Below are 18,035 nucleotides of genomic sequence, written 5' to 3' on the forward strand. Positions count from 1 at the left end.
GATCCATAGCTTTGGAAAGAGGCTTTAATAGATATATTTCTCCTATAAATTGGCAAGCAGATGGGAAGATGAGAGGATGAAATTACAGGAGGAATTGAACAGTCTGGAAAGGAAGTTGTTAAATATCTCATTAGGAAAAGTAGTTAAACTAAATACTATCCCCCCCCTCCTCCCTGGACCCCTGAAACCTCCTTCCACTTGGATTTATGGATTGTTTTGTCTTTGCCAGGTGCTAATCAGTTTCATTAATACATATATTTTTGTTTCTGAAGGACTATTCTTAAAGACAGTAAATTTTTTCGCTATTTGCACACGGCTGTGATAATGAGTGGAACCATGCTGGTGTTTGGAGGAAACACGCACAATGACACCTCCATGAGCCACGGCGCAAAGTGCTTTTCTTCAGATTTCATGGCGTATGATATTGGTAAGTTCTTGCAGAAATAATAATAAATTCTTGGATATTCAAAAAGAGCTGTCTTCAAGAAGACTAATTTACATGCTGGGTGTATTATACCAAATGCTACTAAGCATACTGCAGAAGAATGTGTAATCAGGAGAGGCTCATTTAGCTTGCTACACATTACCAAGCAAATGAGCTGGTGCAGTGATTTCTAGGCAAATACAGCAGCAGTTATTTGGTCAACAGCTTACATGCAACCTTGGGTGTTAAAAATTATTTCTTAAACAGAAAGCATATTGTTCTACCGTGTCAGCCATAAAGCTATCCTGATATTTTGAGTGTGTTTTAATGTATGATTTATCAAAAATGCAGGCTGTTAGGACAGTTACAAGCACTGGACCCTGCTGAAGCTCAACTTGTACATTGCACGCTCTTGTTTTAACTGCAGGCTGGCTGACTTGTTTGGCTGTGCTGTTTGTAATGTCAGTTTGTTTATATGTATGCTTTATAAGCATAAATATCCCCATAAGCACTATTTAACAATAAAGCCAAACGATTTGATTTTAGGATTGGATTTTGATGAGTTTGAGTAGCCAGAAGAGGGCAGCATTTATTTGTGAATTTGGAGTCGAGACACATGCATTTAAGAAGAAGAAAAGAAAAAGAGATGAAATTATATAGAAGAAGGTGCTTGCACATCCAGATAATTCACACTGGCGAAAAACACCATTTTGTACTCATATCGCATTCTGCCTTCTGCTCTCGGAATTCCTTAAATGTGGGCTTTTGTGATTGATTCCCTGGAATAATCATGTAAACCTGAATTCTCGGAGTGACTGTTCGCTGAGATGTCACTCCTGGTTTGTGAAAGGAATATGCAAGCAAATGAATCACTTTCAGCAGCAGGGTTTGGTATCCTTGTGCCATTTTGCAGTCTGTTACAGGGATCGTTCCCTTTTGCTTCCTGCGATTTCAAGTCGTATCCCTGTGGAATTTATTGTGTGCTCCTGACTTGCTTTATTTTGAGTTTTTTCTTGAAGAATTAAAATGGGGTATTTCAACAGTCACGAACAGAGTAAATTTTTTTAAACTTTCATAGCAATAATGACAGATTTTTCTTGCTATATTTTGCTATCTTCTTGACCCGTTGAACTATTAGGCATAAACCGCAAATTGCATTACTTTGACAAAACATGCCAATAATTATATTCATTTTGATTCAGTTTAGTTAACAGGCAGGTTCATGCTACGTGAAATAAGCGTTTTAGTCAACTTGCTCAGTCCTTACCCGTTTTACACTGAGAATTAGAGCTTGCATTGATTGCCCTTCACATGACAGGGATGAGAGGTGTTCTGGTGCTCTTGGGTACCCTCATTCCTTAGGGCAGAGACTCTAAGTCTGGAAAGAGCAGGCTTTTTTTTTTTTTTTTTTTTTTTTTTTCTCGTCTCCAGAAAAAAGACCACTTTTTCCATTTTTTTCATGGCAGGACACCTTATGCACGATTTGCCTTATCCCGTTGGACCAGGAGCACTACCAGGAATACGTTAGGGTGCTGGCTAATCAATCATTAGTGTCACAGCAGAAACACCTACTTGCTGGTTCTTCATGCATGGTCTCTGCAGTAATGATATTGATCATGTTCATGTAGGTCTCCATGGGAGTAAGCCCGTATACTGTGGGGAAGCATTATAAGTGTCAAAGACCATTGTGGCTGTGCCACCGTAGATGGATATGGCTATCACATCTTTAATATTTACACGCTTATCTTGTTATCTACCCCTGGATGCTCCCAAGGCTCAAGCTATCCAAGAGAAAACCAAGCAGCAAGGTCAATTGATACTGAGTGCCTTTGGAGGAGAGGCTTAGTAGTTGGCTGTCTTACTCCCTACTTTTATAGTATGCTGTCGGGCTGATTTGCTCATTTTTAACATGTTGTTGATGAAGGCAATATCTTGGTGATCATAGTGATGGTTGGAAGACTGGAGAAAACTGAAATTAAAATGCAGTCTAAAGTAAAGGCTTCAAAAACAGGTCTTCTCTTTAACTTTTGCCATTAAAACTTACTTCTGCAGTAACTCATTTTATTTACTGTGTCAAATTTTTCTGTTTTTCTTCTCAGATTTCTAAGTAATCAGATCACATGCCTTGAGTGTTGTGAGGACGTATTGTCTTTTTTTTTGTGTCTGTGTGCAATGCAAACAGGTGTCACTGAGGTGTGTGCTGAGATTTAACAGATAAGGTAGATCTGAGAATGCATTAATGCTTCTTATCCTTTTATCCTCCACTTGACCAGGTTGGGGCATATTCAGTCCAAATTGTCCAGGTAATGGCCAGTTTTGGAAGGTTTTGGGATAGCGATCCAGCTGTCTGTGTGCATGTGCATTTCTTGTTGCTTCTCAGGACGAGCTTTCAGGTTGTGTTGACGTTCAGGTTGGGTGAGCACTTGGGTAGAGCAGTCTCACAGTATTTTTCCGACGTTCGGCACACCGCGACGGCTAGTTAGCCCTTCCTATCCCCAAAATTGGTGTCTCTGGCTTCTGTGGAAGAGTTTCCTGCTCTGCAGCAGTTTTGTCTCTGGGTGGACAAATGCCTTGCTCAATCCTCTACCTCCTCCTGTCAACAATTCATAGCGGCAAAGGAGCAGAGAGAGTTGCAGCCCTTCCATCGCTGCATGTTCATCTCCAGGAGGGAAAAAGCAAGGGTTGTGCTTTCCGAAGGGTCACCTCCCTTGCATATGGGGTATGTCTAAAACAAGAATAGAAACTTCGCAGCAGATTGTCTCAAAATGCGGTTACTGTCGGTTAAGTAACTGTTCTTTTTCATTTCTATATAAGCTTTAACTTTACTTTTTTTTAAAAGCATGAAATATTCATGTAAAGGCTGTACTCGTGTAATGATCTTTTCTCCCCACAGAAAAGAAATTAAAACTCTTCTATTTACCTTACCCCATCAAAAATTCAGTTCTGATAACAGACATAGAAGGGGACTGGATGTTTTCATAGCATTTGTGTTCTATTCGAATTGTATATTTAATAAATCCTGTGCATTGTAAGTTTTAGGCTTGGCTTAACTCATAAGTCAAGAAGGAGAGGATTCTTTGTAGTTTCAGAATTATTCATTTTTTCCAATACTTGATCTTCAGTTAAAGATGGAAAAGAAGCTTAGAAAGCAAAACATTCCAGGCCTTCTATTAATCTAGAAAAATATATTTCTTGGCCTCACATAACTCACAACTTGATGGATAAAAAATTGCAAATTGCTGCCCAATTTTGCTGAAGTCTCCTGGTAAAAATTGGAACCATGCATGCTTGTTTCAGGAGCGATGCTGAGCTAGGTTAAATTCTTTGAAAATCAAGCAAATGACATTTAAAAATAAACTTCAGAATCACAATTTATCAAAGTATTAAATCCAGCCAGCTGGATCCTATGTCTTTTATTTATCGGCACTCTTGAGCAAAAGTTTCTGCTTGAGCAGACGTTGGGGGTCAATTGTTTTACCCAACAACTCTCCAATCAAATGTAGTAAAATATTAACAAGGTTGTTTTTCTTTGCCCTCTCAGTTTATCTACATACTAGTTTGGGTTTGTGGGCTTTTTGTTTGGGTTTTTTGTTGTTTTTTTGTTTTTCAGAGGTTCAGTCCATGGCACAACAGTTTTATCTTGTTATTAAAGAATCTTCGAGTATTTGAGGGCCCTGTAGATCTTTACAGCAGATTGACTTTTCTGTCTTAATTGCATAAATTGCATACAACTGCCTCGGGGATGTTAGCCCCTGAGGTGATTCCATTCACTTTATTAAGTGATATGAATTGGACTGACTTTTCCTGTTTTTTGTTCCTTTGATTGCTCAGTGGGTTGTATGTTTCTTAGGTTGGTTTTTTTCGTGCTGCCTAAAGGAAGAAATTACCTGAGAAACAGAGTAAAAAATGAAGCAGAACTTAAAAATGTTATGCTAATAGAAAAAGATGGAATAATCTCACATTATGTTAAAAGTGAAAAACAACCACAAATCCTTAAGCTACGATGAGTGAAAAATATTTTTACAAACATGGATATCTACCCTCTAGGAACATAATTGCAATGGGGAAGAAGAAAAAAAGAAAAAAAAAAGATAAGTGTCTGTTCTCAGTGATACTGGTTTGGGGCAAAACTGCAAATAATTCACATATAAACAGATAAAAACTGAACTTGTTACACAGTGAAAAATTCCACTAGTAAAGGAGAAAAAGCAACTCAAGCCACCACTGTTTAATTACACGTGATTGCCAAAAAGCTAGTAACACCTTTGACACAAGGCCCTGAAACTTTCCTTTTTCATGAGCTGTTTAGGTGATGGAGCAGAGCCATTACATCCTTCCTTTCCCTTTCTGTCATACCTTGGCAGCTGGGGGGTGAAAACTAAGTCTTAAATCTCACGAAAGAAGATAACGCAGCCTTTTTGTAAACTGTCCTGTTTCACTCGAGAGATTTGCATTTTGGTGGTGGGTGGAACGCTCACTCTCTAGTTATTAAAGTACTTTGGGGTCTTTCAGGAAACTGTGTGCTACATAAGCTGAGTTATTAATTATACTGAGAAACTTTTCTGAAATGAGCTTTCTTTAATCCTAGCTTGCGATCGGTGGTCTGTTCTTCCTCGCCCGGGTCTCCATCACGATGTGAACAGGTTTGGACACTCTGCCGTGCTGTACAACAGGTAAGGTTACAAACAAGCTGGGGGGTGTTGATGTTTTTCATACCTCAATAAACGTATACATGTAGATCAGTAATACTGGGACCAGAGGGTCGAGGATCTGTTGCAGACCTCTCAAAGTTCGTAGATCTTCACTCTGTTATGTCTGCAGTATCCACCTGTCCCTATCAGCCCTTCTTCTTCATGGGACTAAACTGTTTTGGCTCACTTAATTCTTTCAAAAATTTGGTTTTTTCATATTTCTTTTTCTTATATATATTTCTATTTCTTATGTATTTCATAACTTTGTAATTTCATTTATTTCATATTTCTATTTCTTCTTTAGCTGAAGTGACAACTTTTATCTCCAAATCATACTTTCCCTCATGGTTTCTAAATTTATCCGTGTTTCAGTTTATATGCATTATCCTGTGTGGCTCTTCTTTACCAGTCACATGATGTACGGTATTTAGGTGAAGTCATAGGTGAGATTTCTGCTGTTAAACATTGTATCACTATAATGATATCTGTGCTCTCAGGTGAACATCTGTTATTGTATTTGAGTCTGTGGAACCAAGTCTGAGAAATGGTATTTCTTAGGAGTCTTTCATTCTGGTTCCTTTATCCTTTGAGATACTTTCTGTAAATCAGTAATGTTATTTAAAGCTCAGTTTAAGCCAGGCAGATAACTGTCACTGCCTTGAAAAGAAAGGTGTGCTTCTAGATACTCTTTTTGTTTCTAAAATCTCACTCACTCTCTGTTTCAGCGTATAGTGAATACCAGCGGTGCATTTGCTCCCATGAAGGACAGTTAAGCCTATGCTGTAGTTCTTTCCTAAGATAGGATGAAAATCATATTAAAAATACTTACTATTCAACCAAAACTTTTATTCAGTTGCATTGACTCTTCTGCGCTGTCTTTTTAAATGTGCATTTACAAACATGGGTGCACAGGGGTGGGGTGGGTGGAATTTTTGGGTAACTAGTGAAATTTGATGTTTTGCCTGAAGCAGATGCGATACTAAACACAGTTTAAAAACCCCACCTTTTTTTCTCCCCCCCGCCTGGCCCCCAATATTACTTTGTTTTGGGTTGGGTTTTTTGTTTGTTTGTTTTTCTAGTTGACACAATGACTCTTTGCTCAGTTGCCAACAGCCATGAAAATAACTATGGTTTTGTCACAGCGGTGTAGCAAGATGTGACAAGGCTGAATTGTTTTGTCACAGTTTCTGAGTGCTGGTTTAATGCTGTGATACCATCTCCCCGGTTTTTAGCCTTCCTCCCTCTCTTGCCCCTGTCCTTTACGGGAGAATCCCGCATTTCTGCGGCATTTCACGTATAGGCACGTTGATCAGGTGTCACCCAGAGATTTGGCTGAAGGGGAAGGTCGGTCCAAGACCTTGGATAGGTTTGGCTCTGTCTCAACACCCGTGTGTTGGGATTCTCTGGTTTCTCTGAAACAGCGGAGCTTGACCGACCTTTTCTTTAGCGCCTTCCTTAACCAAGAGCTCTTTATTTGGATTTATATACGCTGGAATGAAATAAAGCCATTTGCTCGCCCCTTGAATCACATTGACTTGCAGCAGCGCGTGGTTTATTAACACAGGCACAAATGTTTCTCTCTACTTCCATTTTGTCTAGCACCATGTACGTATTTGGAGGCTTCAACAGCCTCCTCCTGAGTGACATCCTGAAGTACACACCCGAGAGATGTGAAGCTTTTGACAACGAAACGGCCTGCTTGCGAGCAGGTCCCGGCATCAGATGCGTGTGGGCTACCAGCCCTCCTCGCTGCGTCCCCTGGGAAATGGCGACGGTAGAGCAGCAGCAAAAAGTCTTCGAAGACTGTCCTCCCAAGCCAGGTATGCGTCACGTTCTTTCCGTTTCCCTTTCCAAAAGGCACGTAGGGTCTTTTGCTTTTCCAAAGTCTGTCTTGCGTTAGTTGTGTGCCGTTATCAGAACAAGGTTAAGATGGGGGGCCGTACTTGTGCTTCCATACATGCCCTGGGAGACCTTTCTCCGAGCAAGTGGCTGCAGCCATGTGGAGATGTTTCCACCTCTCACTCCCCCTGAAGTTGCTTGCTCGCGAGTTTTTTTCAGTTTGTTTTCCTACCGTACTGCTTGTACCTACTTTCCCATGCTAAACAGACAGCATCAGTCAGGAATCAGGCCTGGACCATTGCTCTGTAGATGTTTGCTCCAAGAACTGACCTTGTGAGAGCCGGCAAGTCGCTGATGAGCACCACAGGGCAAGGGAGGGGGATCTGGGTCCTGCGGTGTCATCCTGTGCTCTTCAAGAGAGACAACAGGAATAGTCTTTTAAGAAAAGTTATTGTGTTTTTCCTTCTAGAGTATTCTATGGCTAGGGGTGTACAAAAAGAACATTTGTCTTAAGGTCTGATTCCTGTGTTCTCTCTTAGGATAATTTTTAAACAACTTTTCAACGCTTTTTCCTGATGCATTCATTGCTCTGAATCGAATTACACGAACCTTGATTCTGTAATACGTGGCAGCCTTTAATTATTTAAAAGAAATTGATGTAAAGGGACATTGCTTTGATGGGCTCTCAATGTACAATAAATTTTCACAAAACACAGGCCATAAGCAATTGGAAAGATGAAGTGGAAAGTTCAAGCTTTGCATGAAAATGCTTCACGTAACTAAAGGCCAGACTTGCAGCAAAATAGGCCTGTGGTGGGAGATGTTCACCGTCCTTGTGAAATGTCCTCTGGCATCATTTGCCTGAGCGTTGATTGACCACGCATGCCCGCTCTTCCTTCATGCGCTTTCATGGCTTGGCACGTTTTCTGGTGGTGTGTTTTACGGCTCCTTGGGCGCGAAAAATGACCGATGCTGCAAATGAATGCAATTTTCTATCAGTTTAATCGCATGAAAGTATCTGATTTACTAAGTAGTCGATAACGGAAAATCTACAGGCGCTACTGTTTGGTTATATCTTTTGCTATATATAATCAAGTTCTTAGAGCTCTGTCAGGAAATGCCTGTTTTTGGTCATGCAGGTTTTTTTCTTTAATAGTTGTAGACAATGAAAAATGTGATCAGATTACAGACTGCTATAGCTGTACAGCAAATACAAACCACTGTCAATGGTGCACTGACCAGTGTATCTCAATGCATAACAACTGCACAGAGGAACAGGTAAAGTCTCTCTAATACTTTTGTAGTTTAAATTTAGCCTTTGAACTATCAAATGTCCAGATGCCTTCATCTGTCAGTACTATGACCCCTGTTGTTTTCGTTATTTCCAGTGCATGTCTAGCTCTAAACTGCTAACATGCTTGAATTTTTTTCAAGTTGGTCCAAGGGCTTTTCATGGGATTCTCCACTTAAGTTAGGAGGATGGCTCTGGGCCGGGGAAGAGGTGGAGGTTTCACGATGGTGTGATTATTCAGTAAGGCACATAGCCACTGGGGTTTGCCATCAATAGACCCTTCAATAGGAAAAAACCCCTAACCCTTTTGTAAAAGCTCTAGTAAGGAAAATGTGTCAGATGGTGGCTTGGGGGAATATCTTGAATAGACAGTACAGGCTGTGTCCGGTGTCACAGCTTTTGAATATGTAGGTTGCTTTGTAGGTCTGAACTGTGAAGTTTTGCGTGGTAGTCACGGCTGTTATAAACCGACATTGGTTGGATGGGAGCGAGCCTCATCTGTGCTATTTATTTTAGGTTCCTATTACTCTGTATGACAGTTGTCCTAAAGATAACCCTGCCTATTACTGTAACAAAAAGACAAGTTGTAAAAGCTGTGCCATGGATCAAAACTGTCAGTGGGAACCTAGGAACCAGGAGTGCATCGCTTTACCAGGTAGGTATTGGTTGTATTTGTCTAAGGAAAAAAAAAAAAAAAACCAAATACACACAGTCCACAAGTTGTAGGGGTTCTTCTGTTTGGTTTTGGTTTTTTTACCCCCAAACCTGTAATCTTTTAGTGTTAAGCTGGAGTAAATAATGTTGTTTAATCATACCACTTTTGGTAAGAAATCTTTTTTCGAGTAAATTCAGAAAGTCTGATGGAATATTTTTCACTGCTAATTGTCTGGAGTATGATCATTTGTATAATTATTAGGCTGTATTTCATCTCTCTCTTCATTTGATAAAAGCAGTACTGTTGATATAATAGGCTTCTGCAAGATATTAGATTTAATAATGCATGCTATTTAATTTTAGAAACTAGAATTGTGCAAAAGCGTAATGGCACATACTGGACGAATTAGGCAAATAACACCTAAAGTGTATAAGGAAGATTCTTTTAGAGTGTTTCCAGTGGGGGCTCGCAGGAGTTGATTATAAGTCCCCCTGTAGTAACATTTATATTCCCCCCCCCCCCCCCCCCCCCCCCCCAGTGACTGGGAGAGAAATATAGCATCTTCAATGATTAACATTTGCAGTTAATAAAATACAGAGAAAGGGAAAAAACCAACACAGACAGGACCTTTTAATGGGCATGGAAAGCCTTTCCCTAGTAACTCTGATAGGTGTGGACGTGTCCAGGTCTGGCGTTTGCTAGTCTTAGAGAGTGAAATATGAAGAGACTTAGGAGAAAAGCCATGAGAATGAGAAAAACATCTTTTAATGAGATAGATAAAGAGCTTGGTCTGTTAAATTTGTTGTTAAAAAGGGGGTGACTTGATCATACGTGTAAAAAGCCCATCTGAAAGATAGGCACTTGAGAGTTTTTCAATCTGTTAGATAAACCTAAACCAAGATGTTGGAGCTAGATGTCAGCTCTGCAGAAATTCACACTGAAAATGTCCATCAGGTTTTTTTATAAGGGAAATAATTAACCACAAAGTATAGGGAGTTCTTCAGTAGTGGGCATGGCTTTACTCAGGATGAAGCAGGGATTAATCCTGGAAGTTCGGTGCTGTGCACAGGATTAGCACAGCAACCCTCTTCTGTCGAAAGGTATCTTAACAACTGTGGCTTTAAGTCATCACCAAAATACTCATTTGCTCTTTCTTCTACAATGATTTTACTATTCAATGTTGTAGTAAGTGCTTTGACTACCTACTGCAGGTAACTAAATACTGATGTTGCACTTCAGTTCCCCTAAACAGCTTTCCTTTTATTCCCGAATTATTATACATAGGTACTTCCGAGCATGCTGATAAGTCATGCTAGTTTGGGATGGGGCTGTAGGTTTTATTTTGGTGGAAGGGCTCTTTCACTACTTTGAACGTTGTGAAGGTCACTTGCATCTCTGGGTTTACTTTCTTTTCTTCCCCCCAGAAAATATCTGCGGAACAAACTGGCATTTGGTTGGCAACTCCTGCTTGAAAATTACAAACGCCAAGGAGAACTATGATCATGCCAAACTGTCCTGCAGATCTAACGGTGCTCTGCTGGCTTCTCTCACGACCCAGAAAAAGGTAGAATTTGTTCTAAAAGAGCTGCAGAAGATGCAGTCTTCGGTGAGTGCTTCTCTTTTATGTCCCCTGAGTAATTAAGCTCTGACTGTGGAAGAGTCCTTGCTGTGGTATTGTATGCTCTGTACAGAATAGACATGCCTCTTAACTGAAAAGGACTGATTTTTCTTTTGAAATTCAACATACCCTATGGGTGCTTTTGAACTGAAATTGTAGAGAATGTAAATGGGAAAGATAAATATAAACATACATGGTGCCTCAAAGGTATCGCTTTCTGTAATGAAATCACACGCGCATTTCTCTTGTGGGATACATGACTGCAGCAGGAGTCCTCTCGTGACTTGTATACAATATTTTATAAATAAAGGTCCCTTTGGGGCACCGGAGGTGTTTAATGTAAAGCATTTAAAGTTATTTATTCTGCTCAGAAAAGCGGCTGTTTAAAATGTCAGCTTCTTACTCAGCAGAGCTGCTTGGCTTATTTGGAGTTATTTATGTTTGATTTAGTGGCAGGTGCTTTTCTGTCGGAGCCAGTGAGAAGTGAATTGGAATCTGTCCCTCTTCACGCATCAATAAAATAAATACATATTTTTTTCCACTCCCTGGCAGAAGCGCGGAGGTATTCAGGGCAGGTTGTGTAGGTGGTGCTAAAGCCCTAACAAAGAACAATGCTGTGCAGCTTTGCTGAAATCCTGGTTTAGGCTGCAGAGCTGCTGTGGCTTGACGGCACATCAGAGTAACTCCTCTTGGGTCCCAGAGGCCACCGTGGGCAGGGCTGGCAACCGGGAAGAGTTTTATATAGGAAAAACGAGACCGGAGGCAGTAGGATTGCTGCTTTTCAGAGGAGAATGTACTTCAGTACTGAAGTCAAATATTCCCGTGTTGAAATGAGAATATTTCCTGCTTTGATTCCCTTTGTAATTTTAAAATGGCATTTCAACAATTACAGGGTTTTAGAGGGGATTCAATTTGGCCAAGAAAAAGGTAAGATGCAATTCAAGCAAGATTGTTTGTTAAGTCTTTTGTGAAGAGGGGAAGTCAAGCGTGGGATATTGCAGAAGTACGTGGTTCTAACAGCTGCAGGTGTTCTGGATATCCCAGTGGTTAAGTGTAGGGTAAATTCCTGAAGACGCATGGCAACCCTTCCCTAAGAGTGTTTGAACCCTTACACCGGGCAGAAAAAAATTGTTAATTTATGGGGTTTTTTTTTCCACCTACAGTATCATTTAAAAAATGAACCTTAGAAATCTAAAGAGGCTATTACTCTTTCAGTGGATATTAGTATTGAGTGCTTCTAATGTGGGAAAATACCTTTGCTAAAAAGCCAACCTGTATCTGGTAATTGAACTTCTACCATTCGATGGCACGCTGCTGCTGTGCTGGGCGAGGCTGTATTTTGCAGTTACTCCTTTTTCAAGTAAGCTGCTTATAGATGCTTTGTAATAATAAGAAAACGTGTTGGTGTTGGCACATAGTGCTGTGTAACCCTGTTGCTGTTAGAAGTTGCAGCTCTAAGGTTTAAGAGTGCATAAAATCAGTTTGAAGAAGGTGATGGTTATACATAGCAGTAAGGGAAGACGTATGGTCTAAAGCCTTCCTAGGACAGCTGTGCCACCGAAGCGCTTTGATGGAGAAAAGATTTTAACAGTAAAATAACATATTGTACCAATACGGTTAAAATGCTTCTCCCCAAAATAAAAGCGTGCCAAAAATTAAATTGCCAGTAGAAATAATGGTATTATGGGTTCTTCATATTGAGAATTTTATTGCCAGCAATACTAATTTAGATTTGACCTGCTCTGTCTCTCTACCCGTCCATATAAACACAGTCGTAAACAGCAGAGGTCTGCTAGTCAGACTGTAGAGTAGGTAGATTGTATCATTTAAATTGTGTAGGGGACTGCTAGTTTTCTTCCTCACGTCAAAGTGAAGCTCCAGAAATTTTTCTCCTGTGTCTCGCCATTTATAGGAGTCACAAACATATAAAGAGCAACTTGCAGTTAGTTTCATAGTGAGCCAGTGTGAACGTTTGACTTGTTTTCCTCCTGGCTTAGATAACTAGAAATGTAGTTTGAAAAAAAAAAAAAAAAAAATTGGCATTTCCTGAAGGATTTCTCTATCTCTGTGGCATTTAATTCTGATAACACAGAGAAACAAATATTTCCCTTATTACATTTTTGCAACACCTAACCTGGCAAAGTTGTTATGAGCGTTATATGGTGATGTGTATTTTCTTTTAATACCTAAAGTAATAAAACGGGGTATTATATCTACCGTTTTCTTTTATTTCTAGCCCAAAACTTTGACTCCATGGGTTGGACTGAGGAAAATCAACGTGTCGTATTGGTGCTGGGAAGACATGTCTCCCTTCACCAACACCCTGCTCCAGTGGCTCCCCGATGAACCAAGCGATGCTGGATTTTGTGGTTATTTAGCCGAGCCTTTCCAGCAGGGACTGAAGGCAGCAACGTGCATCAACGAAGTCAATGGCAGTGTCTGTGAAAGGCCAGGTAATAATATCCAACTTGTGCTTCTCATGGGGAGCAGGTTGACTAATATGTATTTATATTTCCTAGAGAGTAAAGAGTATCCCATTCCTTACATTTAAAACTAGCCGCATCATGACTTTAGCGAAGAAAAGTAGTTCTGAAAAAGTGCCTTGTGTAGGTATTTCATACAGGAATTGGAGATTTTAAAAACAGGTCTACATTTATGCTGTTAACTGTAAAATGCTTGAATTGCATTATAGTTTAATTATTTTGCTGTAAATTGCATACCTGAATGTGACATTTAGGTTAATTATGGTAGGGAGCAATCTCCCCTTTGAAAAAAATAAAAAATAAAAGCTACTTTGCAATTGAACTCCTCTTTCTTCCCTCCTCTGCTCCGTAGCCAGAGGAGAATTTTATCAAAGTTTGAAATTAATTGGGCAAGACACTTTGGAGATACGAGAACTTTGAAAAAGAACCCATTTGCTTTTGGGAAAAGTCTTCTGGCTTTGTTGGAACTGCGTATCTTTTAAAATGGCTTGGTCTGTTAACTCTCCATTATAGCTGATTATTTCTGAATACCAATTAGTGCCTCTTCAAGTTTTAGGGAAGTTGGCTGATTACATAAAATTCCTAAGTAAGCTACACTATATCGTTCTTTGCGGAAGTGCAGGATGCAAGTCATGCATGTGGAACCCGAACTCAAAATTTTCTGTTTTAACTTGCAGCACTTTGAATTGGTTTAAGCTTTAACTTGGTTTTTATGGTCTGAGAAGAGCCATTTGAAACAGATGATAAAGCATTGGCTCACACCAGAAACTCCTGAGTTAGTTCTGCTTTCAATACTCATTTTATGTGTGGAACTGATCAAATAACTTAAAACACGTCCCAGTGTGCTCACATAAAACGTGGGGTTTCTTCCCAGCGCTTCGTTTGGGAGAATAGCTAAGGAACACATCAACAGACCTGCAGAGAGAGAAGGATCTCATTCATAACACTGTTTGAAAAGTTTTTAAGGTGAATACCTTAAAAAGCATTAGCGCTCATGAAGGCTACATAATAAGAGAAATGATTTTGCAGTACTTAGCTGCTCTCACGGTGAAGAGAAATGCAGCATCTCCAGCTCCATCCAGCAACACCGCGCCACAAACGAAGCGTTCCAAGTCCGCGATACCCAACTATTTCTCAGCCTGAATAACAGACGGGGCTTTTTATCTTCTGTCTTTCGATCGCGGGGCTCGTTACCTCTTTCTTTCTGGAAGAAAGCTGACTCTCGTCCTCTCGCCCGCAGCAAACCACAGCGCCAAGCAGTGCCGCACGCCCTGCGCCCTGCGGACGATGTGCGGGGAGTGCACGAGCGGCAGCTCCGAGTGCATGTGGTGCAGCAACATGAAGCAGTGCGTGGACTCGAACGCCTACGTGGCCTCTTTCCCCTACGGGCAGTGCATGGAGTGGTACACCATGAGCAGTTGTCCGCGTGAGTAATTCGCTTCTGCGTCTTGGGTGGGCTGGAGTCGCGTGTTCGGCGACGTTTGCTAGCGCAAGGCATCGGACGCTGCGCGTCGGTCGTACCGAAAAATCCCTCGGACAAAGGTAACAAGTACCCGAGCCCGGGAGCTTTTAGCGTGCGCGGTTCAGTCCCGCGTCGTGTAAAGCGTTAAGCAGAATTAGGTCCCGGTTACGGGAACTATCAATTAAACTCAATGGCAGGTAGCGAAGGCTTTCAAGTGAGATGATGAAATCGCCACTTTTGTTTCCGATGGAGAAGTACTTGTTTCATCATTTGAATTCCTATCCTTCAAATTAATTGTTACATAATTTCACGTGATTAACTTCTTTTTGTGTCTCTCCTGTATCTCTTTTATTCATGTGTGGGGCCATGTAATTTAATGTTAGATTATCTGTATCAAATCCCAATTAGGGTTTACGTGACTGTTTTATTCTGAAGTATTGTCTGCGTATAGCCCACAGTAGGAATTTCTAACTTACTTTAAATAAATGATTTATTTTTTTTCCCCTTTTAGGTAGATGTGAGCAAACTGCGAAAGATTTATGGTGCTAGGGAATATTGCTTTCTGTTTTCAAAACTGTGGGGAGATAGTCCAGAATTTTAAAAAGGGGTCAAACAGTTTTAGAAATTATTTTTATTTATGTTGAATTCTTTAGGAGCTGAGCGTGAGCAGGGGAGTCAGGAAAGCCGGGGTTCTCTGGGTAGCAGAGGGAGAGGAGTGCCTGTGTTCCCCAGGAGGGAAGTTGGGCAGTTTGAGTTGCTCCAGGAACTTTTGGAAGTTGACGAGAATAAGCTGGGTAGCTTATGGCTAAAAATATGCTGGGTAGCTCATTCTTGCAAAATAAGAGATCGAGAAAATTAGTTTCAGGTAACTGTCAAACATGAGAGTGTGAACTTTCCGTATTGCCAGAGGTCAAAATTTGGACGAGGCATCAAGCAGGAGATGAGTAGGCTGAAATAATGGAAGAAACATGTTTTTCTACTACTTTTTTGGTTTTTTTAAAAGGCAAATGTTATCAATTGAAACATCAAGATAGAAAGTCTGCTCATCTTGGAACTCAAAGAATCTACAAAATATTTTTTGAGATGGTATGGGGAAAGTAATAAAAAAACTTTACTATATGAAATGAGTTTGTTGCCCCTGAAATAGAATCCCACTTGAGAAAGGAACATTTAAAGGGTGGCCATGGTTTTTCCCTGATTTATTTGATTCATGGGCCCAGGGGATCTGCATGTGGCACTCTGAGCATCCTAAGACGACAAATTCTATTCCGTATTTGTATTCTGTACTTTTTGGCTCAGATAACTATTTGAAATAGTAGTGTGTGATATTAACATGTGTGGTAAGAAGAGACTCAAAGCAGTTAGACAAACTGGGTTTTAGCCTTTGCTTCCAGATGGCTCATTTTATTATCTGATCCATTGTAAATCAATCGGAGATCTTTTGTAGTTGGGAACATTAATCTCTGGTTTTAGTGGGTGGCGTGTAATGGTTAGAAAAACTTTACGTGTGTATTGCGTTGTTTCATCACTCACTGATTAATGTTAATAGTTATCTTAGCTTCTAGAATAAATGTGCTGATGGGAATGAATATATGTACGCGTGTTACTGTGAATATCAGAAGAAATATTTACAGATTTGGTGAGATAATAACTTAAGGTCACGGAAGACATTCAAGGGTTTCTGTGTTCATTGTCATCTGTGTTTTGGGACAGTGATTGATTCCACAATCTGATGTTTGGTTTTGGGTTTGTGTTTTTTTTTTTTTTTTTTTTTTATAGCTGAAAACTGTTCAGGCTACTGCACGTGTGCTCACTGTTTGGAGCAGCCCGGCTGCGGCTGGTGCACTGATCCGAGCAACACCGGCAAGGGCAAGTGCATCGAGGGGTCTTACAGGGGTCCGGTCAAGATGCCAACCCCATCCGCAACAGGGAAACACAGCTTGGAGCCCGTCCTTAATGTCAGCATGTGTCCTGTGGAGAACAACTATAATTGGTCTTTTATTCAGTGTCCAGGTAAATGAGCAACGTTTAATTGTTGAAACATTTCAGCCGTAGCAACAATTAAATGCAAGGGGAGAGACTTATTAAGGCTGTAGCGATGTCTGTGTTCCCTCCTGTTAATGGAGGGAGGAAAAGAACTTGGAAGACAAACAACAAATAACACATTTTGAGATGGAAGGAGTCGTGCAGCTATCTGCAGGTGAGCTGCAGAGGTTTGCTACGTGAAGACTTATCTATGCATTACTCCAGTGAAATTTTTCCTTTCCCTACAAGCCTTTACCAAGTTTTTTAACTTTTGTTTGCTTATTCGCTTTAGGGTTGTTTGAAAGAAAGGCAGTTCTTTCTCTGAAGGTTGATTTAACTGTTAGTAATGCTCAGGGTGATTCTGAAATAATATTTTTGACACCAAACTTATAGAATAAAATTACCTGGACTGCTGCTACACCCTTTCTTCTCCATTCCTCCTTGTAAATCCATCCCACCAGCTGCTTCCAGTCCCGTCTGCCCAATATGCACATAGTGTTTTGGACTTCAGTTTTCAATGTGTTGCTTTAAATTGCAGGTTTTCAATACACACTTCTCTTTTGAGTTCACATATCGCTAGCAAGACTGCAAGAGCCTCTTTGGAAGGTGCATGAAATGGTTTCATTCAGCCTCTGTGGAACACAGACTTCTGAGGCTCTATGTGAAGCGCTATATTTGAGTACAAATACTCACCTTTTTCTCTTTTCTTCAGCCTGCCAGTGTAATGGGCACAGTAGGTGTGTAAATGAAAGCATCTGTGAGAAGTGTGAAAATCTGACAACTGGCAAACACTGTGAAACTTGTATCTCAGGCTACTATGGCGATCCTACTAACGGAGGAACATGTCAGCGTAAGTGATGCCTTAAGTCTTCTTGTGCTCAAGCCTTTGATGTTTTTCGCTCTTTACTCATTCCTTTGGTATCTTAACTGAAATTCTATCCTGCTACTACGCTTTTTCTTTCCTGCAAGCAAGGCACAATCCTTGTTTCTTCAAATCAAAGACATGGAAACTGCTTGATGAAATTCTTTGACTTTCATTGCACAAGATAAAGATGATTTTTTTTTTCCTCTTTTGTAAACTTTAAATGACCGTAGTGAAAAATGTGTGTGTTTTAGTGTTTGACGATCCTGTTTTGAAAAGAAACAGTGTTAATCCCAATGTCTTGCACAAATTTCTGCTTATCTAAATTCCGCCTTCTATTATATTCGGTTAACGTGTTGTGCGTTTATTGTTGTAATTGTCTGCTTCATAAAAGGCTTGCTATATTTCACTGAGGAGTTGGCTGGATTTCAGTTGAGGATTAGGTGATCCCTGTTAAAATCGCATTTTAAGTTTGTAAAGTGCTTTGGGACACTTTGGCACGAAGAACTTTTTTCAGTTGTACAAGATCCAGTTAACAAACTGGGGAAAAAATCTTTTTTGAAGGACCAATATGGGTAATACTGAGAAATGAACATGTAAGATTTGAGGTTTTGCTCTAGAACCTTGCAACATTATTCTGAATTACTGTGCATTTTGTAGTGTTGTAGCATGGGGAGACCAGCTG

General features: G+C 40.3%; 1 protein-coding gene across 2 annotated transcripts in view; it reads left to right on the forward strand.

The window, feature by feature from the left end:
• Positions 1 to 18,035, forward strand: part of ATRN (attractin) — a 155,089-nt gene that overhangs the window by 59,893 nt on the left and 77,161 nt on the right. For both annotated transcript variants that reach the window (XM_052780839.1, XM_052780838.1), the window contains exons 10-19: positions 273 to 427; positions 5,013 to 5,097; positions 6,715 to 6,935; positions 8,111 to 8,232; positions 8,762 to 8,900; positions 10,325 to 10,506; positions 12,755 to 12,971; positions 14,242 to 14,427; positions 16,243 to 16,476; positions 17,201 to 17,338. In XM_052780839.1, coding sequence (XP_052636799.1) covers positions 273 to 427; positions 5,013 to 5,097; positions 6,715 to 6,935; positions 8,111 to 8,232; positions 8,762 to 8,900; positions 10,325 to 10,506; positions 12,755 to 12,971; positions 14,242 to 14,427; positions 16,243 to 16,476; positions 17,201 to 17,338 — 1,679 coding nt within the window. The remainder of the gene's footprint in view (positions 1 to 272; positions 428 to 5,012; positions 5,098 to 6,714; positions 6,936 to 8,110; positions 8,233 to 8,761; positions 8,901 to 10,324; positions 10,507 to 12,754; positions 12,972 to 14,241; positions 14,428 to 16,242; positions 16,477 to 17,200; positions 17,339 to 18,035) is intronic.

Source organism: Harpia harpyja, chromosome 2 (assembly GCF_026419915.1).
Source record: "Harpia harpyja isolate bHarHar1 chromosome 2, bHarHar1 primary haplotype, whole genome shotgun sequence".
Taxonomy (NCBI): domain Eukaryota; kingdom Metazoa; phylum Chordata; class Aves; order Accipitriformes; family Accipitridae; genus Harpia; species Harpia harpyja.